At 16.3% G+C, this 7,500-nt stretch overlaps 4 protein-coding genes across 4 annotated transcripts in view; 3 read left to right on the forward strand and 1 right to left on the reverse strand.

The window, feature by feature from the left end:
- The window catches only part of PF3D7_0934400 (AP2 domain transcription factor, putative), a gene marked incomplete at both ends in the record, with an annotated part of 603 nt that extends 211 nt beyond the window's left edge, over positions 1-392 (forward strand). Inside the window, one exon of the mRNA XM_001352173.1 lies at positions 1-392. This exon is cut by the window's left edge and continues 211 nt beyond it. Coding sequence (XP_001352209.1) covers positions 1-392 — 392 coding nt within the window.
- Positions 393-835: 443 nt separating this feature from the next.
- PF3D7_0934500 (V-type proton ATPase subunit E, putative) lies at positions 836-1,929 on the reverse strand (the record flags this gene model as incomplete). The annotated part of the gene is made up of 2 exons (XM_001352174.2): positions 836-1,534; positions 1,921-1,929. The coding sequence occupies 2 exons, from the start codon at positions 1,927-1,929 to the stop codon at positions 836-838; spliced, it is 708 nt and encodes a 235-aa protein (XP_001352210.2).
- Positions 1,930-4,580: 2,651 nt separating this feature from the next.
- On the forward strand, positions 4,581-5,495 carry PF3D7_0934600 (conserved Plasmodium protein, unknown function; the record flags this gene model as incomplete). The annotated part of the gene is made up of 3 exons (XM_001352175.1): positions 4,581-4,664; positions 4,848-5,056; positions 5,222-5,495. 3 exons carry the CDS (start codon positions 4,581-4,583, stop codon positions 5,493-5,495), a joined length of 567 nt encoding a protein of 188 aa, XP_001352211.1.
- A 1,915-nt stretch (positions 5,496-7,410) lies between these two features.
- PF3D7_0934700 (UBX domain-containing protein, putative) overlaps positions 7,411-7,500 on the forward strand; it is a gene marked incomplete at both ends in the record, with an annotated part of 1,852 nt that continues 1,762 nt past the window's right edge. The window contains one exon of the mRNA XM_001352176.1: positions 7,411-7,500. This exon is cut by the window's right edge and continues 6 nt beyond it. Within this exon, the coding sequence (XP_001352212.1) occupies positions 7,411-7,500 (90 nt within the window).

Raw genomic sequence — 7,500 nt, forward strand, 5'->3', positions numbered from 1 at the left:
CTTTACGAAGTGGTGAATATTTAGGGGAAGATTACCCATGGAATTTGCTTCCAAATTGGAAATATTGGAGAAAGCGAAAGTACAATGTTAAATATGAAGAAATTCCTTGGTTTATTTCGAAGGTAAAGGGAGTTTCTTATTATAAAAGATTGAATGTGTGGATGGTACAATGGGTGGAAAATGGGGTACATCGAATTAGAAGGTTTAGGTGTGCATTTGGTTTATTACAAGCCAAACTGGCTGCTGAACAATTCAGGAAAAAATTGGAAGAGGCAGGTAGAGTTGATAACAGAAAAACCGAAAGGCAAATTAGGATGGATTACATACAAAAGAAGGATGAGAGATTATTGAGAAAGAAAAAATATTCAAAAATATCCAAGGGGCAATTTTGACCAAAAAAAAAAAAAAAAAAATATACATATATATATATATATATATATATATACATATACATATTCATATATTTATATATTTTTTCATTTTTATTTTCATTTTCATTTTTATTTTTTTTGTTTTTATAATAACACAATTAACAATAAAATGTTACAATAAAAAAAAAAAAAAAAATTATAATAATTAGAGTAATAATAATGTATATATAAATACATACACATACATATAAATTTATATGCACATTAAAGAATATTCTGTTGTAATAAAAAATGGGAAAATTGTTATAATTTCTAAAATATATATATATATATATATATATATATATATATATTTATTTTATTTTATTTTATTTTATTTTATTCTTTTTGATACACTTGGGATATTGGCTTACATAAAAGTGTTCATTTTAATATTCTCATATATTTTTATATATTTTATATTTTTATGCGTTTTCAAAAAACATTCTTTTAATTTCCGGTGTACAATATTCGATGGCTAGTTTGAGACGCACATCCAAAGTATTATCACAATTAATTTTTCTATTTGGTGTAGTTAAGATAACACCTCCAAGACATGAATTTCCTTCATTTTCAGGTGTAGGTGGTGGAGGTAGATAATTTCCCGATTTATCTAATTCTATTTTAACTGTTTTGGTAACATTGAATTGTTTTTTTAATTTGTCTGTATATTTTGAAACAGCTTCGTTTAAGGAGCTTTCAACAACTGCTTTGTCTATATCTCTACATCGAACAATAACATGTGGTTCTTGCATATAGAATAATGATTGAACTATTAAATCTACAATAAGGTTTTTATATTTATCTTTATCTTTATATAAATCATTTAATTTATCACTACTAATTTTATAAATTTCTTTAAAAACTTGATCTTTTGCACACATCTTCTTTAATCTAGCTTTATTTATAGCTGATGATCTAGCAATCGATCTTTTAATTTCCATTTGTTTAGCTTTTTTCTGAAATTCTACACGTATCTTTTCTTTCATCTTTTGCACAATTCTTAATTTTTCAATATTAAAATCTTCTAAGGCTTTGGCTTCAATTTCATGTGCTTTATCCTTGGCTTCATTCAAGATGAAGTTTACCATTTGTTGGATTTGTTTTTGAGCTTCTGCATCATCCTAAAAACGGGATCAATGATAAAAAAAAAAAATATATATATATAAATATATATATATGTATATGCACGTATGTGTAATATAAATATATTTGTTATACAAAACTATATTAGGTTCATATATAAAAACGGAGAAAGTTATTTTCTTGTTCTATTAATTCATTTTATTTTCTTAAATAAGGAGAGATGCATAAAGTGTTATTGTGGCAAATAAACAACATTGAAAGGGTTAAGATAAATAAATAAATGAATAAATATATATATATATATATATATGTATATTATTTGTTCAAGTTAAAATACTACTAAAATGATTAACAAATAGGTAAATATTTTTATATACACATTTCTACATATAAATATGTTTTCTTTTATCTTCTTTCATCTTACTAATGCCATCTTTCTTATTTTAATGATATTTATTCATTCCAGTTTTAAACCAGGTAATAATTACCAAAATAATAAAATAAATAAAATAAAAAAAAAAAAAATATATATATATATATATATAATTAATCAAAAAAAAAAAAAAAAAAATCGTACTATTTCTCGAAAGAGAAGAACATATTTTGTATATCAAAATAAAACTGGGTGGATAAAAAAAAAATATATATATATCAGGATAGAAATAAATAAATATATATATATATATATATATATATATTATTATTATTACTATATGTGTATATATATAATATTATATATATTTACTATATACATATATTATATTTTTATTTTGTTATTATGTTTTACTTTTACTTATTAACAGTTATTAAATTTATATCATTTTTAATTAAAGGTATAAAAATATAATAATAATAATATATGAATGCAAAAAAAAATAAAATAATATAACATATAAATATTTATATATATATATATATATTATATAATATTAATAAGTAATAAAATATATAATATAAAAGAAATATAATATATATAAAATATAAAAGATTTATAAAAAAATTAAAAAAATTTGGAAAATTATTAAAAATAAAAAAAATTATATATTATTATTATTTCGTTATAATAACTATTAATAAAATATATGTGCTCTTTTTTTTTTTCTTTTTTTTTTTTTTTTTTTTTTTTTTTTTTTTTTTTTTTCTTTTTTTTTTTTTTTTTTTCTTTTTTTTTTTTTTTTTTCTTTTTTTTCATATTGTATTTTTATATATTATATTATTATATATATATGTAAATATATATAATAATAATAATTTTTTTCAGTATAAAATTCAAGGCCTATTCTTTTATATGATTACATATAAAAAAATATATATATATATAATATTTATATATTATGTATAATTAGTATATATTTCAATAATGTACATATAATATATATATTATATATATATATTTTTATATATATAACATTTTAAGTATTAAATATTAATTTCAAAATGAAAAAATCAAGAAGTATATTTAAAAGAAAATAAATAGGCGTTTTTTTTTTTTTTTTTTTTTTTTTAAATATACAAATATGTTAAAAGAAAAATCGAAATTAATATCTAAAATGATTTTTTTGTTATATTATTATTTAATATGTATTTATTTTATTTATTTATTTTTTTGATAAAATTAATAAAATATATTCTAGAAGGAAATATGCTTTTTTAATTTAATGTATTATTCAGGGAAAAGGATGTTGGCAATTCGTTTTTATGTTTATATAATATGTATGTGGTATGCATTTATTTATTTATAATTATTATTTTTTTAAATTGTTAAAATGTTGTCCTTATGTTTTGATTTAATTTTTTTATAATTCAAAGATATAACTTTTTTTTTTTGTTTTTTTTTTGTTTCTATATGTATCACGTTTATATATATATATATAGAGAGAGATAGATAATATTTTAGTACATAAACAATTAAATATTTTTGTGAAATTATAAGGTTACAAAATAATATATCAAAAATAAAAATATATCTATATTATATATATATTTCTAATGAGACATACAAGTGTCCATATATATATATATATATTTTTTTTTTTTTTATATGTGTACTTTTGGGATATTTGTTATATCGGTCCTTTTTTTTTTTTTTTCTTCTATAAATTTTAAAATTTAAAAATGAAAAAGTTCTCTTCTTTGCATTAAAGAAAAATTTAATAAAATGAATTTCTTTTGAATAATATATATATATATATATATATATATATATGTATATATTTATTTATATTTTATTTGTTTATTTTATTTTATTTTATTGTTTTTTTTTTTTTTTTTTTTTGTGTGTTTATATATGTGTATATAATTATATTTATATTACAATTCATTTTACCCATGTACACAATTATATTTTATAAAGAGGTTGTTTTTTTTTTTCCCCTCTATAAATTTTAAAATTTATAAATGATCTAATTTTTGGAAGATTAATAATTAGAACATTGTATATATATATATATAAATATATATATATAATATATTTTATTTTTGTGACTGTTGTTTATTTATTTATTTATTCATTTATTATTTTTTTTTTCTTGAGGTTTCTTTATTTTTGTTCCAGAATTAATCTTAAATTAAATTTTTTTTTTTTTTTTTTTTTTTTTTTCTTATGTGTTAATTCTTTTCCAATTTAAAAGCATGCATCTGTTTTTTTTTTTTTTTTTTTTCTTTTTTTTTTTGGTATTTTAAAAATAAAAATATAAAGTTGTTCGTTGGGTTTTTTTTTCTTTTTTTTTATGAAATATATAATCGTCTTTCTTTTTATAATTATTGTAAGGGATCATTATAAAAAAATAAATAAATAAATATATAAGTATATATTTATATATATATATAATTTTTGTGTATAAAATAATGTAAGAATTTAAAATAATATATAATTTCAATATATTTCCAAAAAAAAAAAAAAAAAAAAAAAAAAAAAGAGAATCATTATAGAACACCGTGGTAAAATAAAAAAGGATACTTGATTTAATTTTTTTTTTTTTTTTTCTTGTGCTGAAAAATGTAAATTTTGTTTCTCTCCTCACTCCTCCTCTTCATCCTATTAATATATACTTTATAAAAAAAAAAAAAAATGTGTAAATAAATATGAATAATATATGTACAAGCGTAGTTGTAAATATATTAGAATTTTTTCCATGGTTGGATGATATATTTAATTTAATGTATTTGGTAAAAAAAAAAAAAAAAAAAAGAGAAAGAAAGAAAATTATAAACACAAAAAAATGTTGTGTGTGAATATTCTTATATATATGTGTCCACACAAATAAATATATATTTATATATTTATATATTTATTTATTTATTTATGTATTTATTTATTTTTTTTTTTTATTTTGTTTTATTATTTTCCAGAATAAAACATGGAGAGAGAACATTTTGGACGTGATAACAAACACAAATTTTATAAATGGGAAAACAATTTTGAGGTTAAAAAATAAAAAGTACATTTTATTAATTTTAAAATATATGAATAAGAAGAATAATATTGATAAGGACATAAGAAATTTATGCTGTTTATCTAGAGGGGAGTATTTTGAATTATCTCCTTTTTCAAACGTATTGTAAGACAAAAATAAAAAAATAAAATAAAATAAATAAATAAATAAATATATATATATATATATATATATATATATATTATTAAAAATGTATAGAAAGAAGGCGTTACACATATGTTTATATTTATTTTATTTTATTATTTTTATTTTTTTTTTTTTTGTTTGTAGGGAATTAATGATTGGCTCCTGGAATTTGGATCCAGTGTTTTTTAATCACATCCAGAAAATTTTCCCAAGGTTAATTTATTTTACATTATTAATAAAATCTCCTATATGCATAGCTTTATTAAAAAATTTTTGTTACAATTCTAAAAATTTAAGATACATTATATTCATATTTGTAAACAATAAATTAAAAAAGGAATATAAAGAAAAGTTGAAGAAAAGATTAACTAGCTTTTTTCTTTACTGGAAAATAAACGTACAACTAATAACAGAGTGACAAAAATATTTGTAAAAAGAAATATAAATAAATAAATAAATATATATATATATATATATATATATATATATATGTGTGAGGATGTTTTTTTTGTTTTATTAGAATAATCACAAAATTGTAACAATATACAACAAATACATAAATATTAATATGTTTCACATAATATTCCTATGATATTTATTTTTATTTTTTTTTTTTTTTTGTGAACGTTATATACAAATTTATATATATACACAAGTATTATGTTATAACTTTGATTTTTTAAAAAATACTTCAAATTATAAATAAACATATAAAATAATATTCAACACTGAATAAATAAATATAAATATATACTATATATATATATATATATATGTATACATTTTATTTATATCGTTGTTTCAATTTTTGTTTCAATTTTTGTTTCAATTTTTGTTTCAATTTTTGTTTCAATTTTTGTTTCAATTTTTGTTTCAATTTTTGTTTCAATTTTTGTTTCAATTTTTGTTTCAATTTTTGTTTCAATTTTTGTTTCAATTTTTGTTTCAATTTTTGTTTCAATTTTTGTTTCAATTTTTGTGTCCATTTTTTTTTTTTTTTTTTTTTTTTTTTTTTTTTAAATATTTTTCTGTCGCATATTACGCAAATAAAATAAATATATTTTTTTTTATGTAATAACGTGCTCAACAATTAAATAAAAAAAAAAAAAAAAAAAAAAAAATATATACATATATATATATATATATATATATATATTAAATATATGTGTATATTTCCATAGACTTTTAAATTATTTTTGTACATAATTATATATATATATATATATTATTCATTAACATAATTTATTTTATTTTATTTTATATAATTAATATTACAATATATTTATGATATATATGTTATATAGTTCAATGTGATTCACTTTTTATACGATATTCCATTTCAACTTATTTTTCTTTCTTCTGGTATTTTATTTTATAATATTTAAAAAATTAATTGTTTTTCACATCTTTTTTTTTTTTTTTTTTTTTTTTTTGTATGCGTTCATGAATACATATAAAAAAAATATATTTATATATTATATTTATTTATTTGCTGTATTTTTAATTATTTTATTTTTTTTTTAAGGAGAATATATATAATATGACAAAAAAAAAAAAAAAAAATAAAATAAATAATACGAAATATATTAAAAAAATAAAAATAAATATATAAGGAAAACATATAAATTATGCATATAATTAAAATCTATATAAAATAAATTTATATATTTGTTAAATGAATTTGCTATATATATATATATATATATATATTTAAAAAGTATAGATAATCTATAAAAAGGTAATGCCGTTTTATATTCGATGAAGTTTCTTTTAACTTATTATTTATTTACATGATAAATTTATCTATATATAAATTCATATATAATATATTATAAGTATTTATATTATTTTTTTTTTTTCCCATAGGAACATATATAATATTCCTTTCATTATCTCCATATAATTGGAGTTTGGGATTATTTCAATTATTTTACATTTTCACTATAATATATAAAAAAAAATATATATATATATATATATTATATATTTTTTTTTTTTCTCATTTCTTTATATATATATAATATATATATATATATATATATATATATATATATATTTTTTTTTTTTTTTTTTTTTTTTTTTTTTTTTTTGATTCATATTTTATTTGAAGGGATATAATATATTATAATATTATATACATCATAAAGGGGATGGGGGAAAAAAAATTTTTTTAATATAAAAAAGGAATAAACGCATACATTATATATATGTATAAATATATATATATATATATGTATGTATGTGTATTAAATAATATTATTGCTTTATAATTTAAATTTTAATTTTTTCTTAATAAATAAGAAAATAACAAAAAAAAAAAAAAAAAAAAAAAAATGAATGAATTTATAAAATTATTTATGGATATAACAAAAGAGGATGATGAAAAGAAGGCTTCTTCATTTTTGGAGTCTTATAACTGGAAT

This window comes from Plasmodium falciparum (genome assembly GCF_000002765.6).
Source record: "Plasmodium falciparum 3D7 genome assembly, chromosome: 9".
NCBI lineage: Eukaryota > Apicomplexa > Aconoidasida > Haemosporida > Plasmodiidae > Plasmodium > Plasmodium falciparum.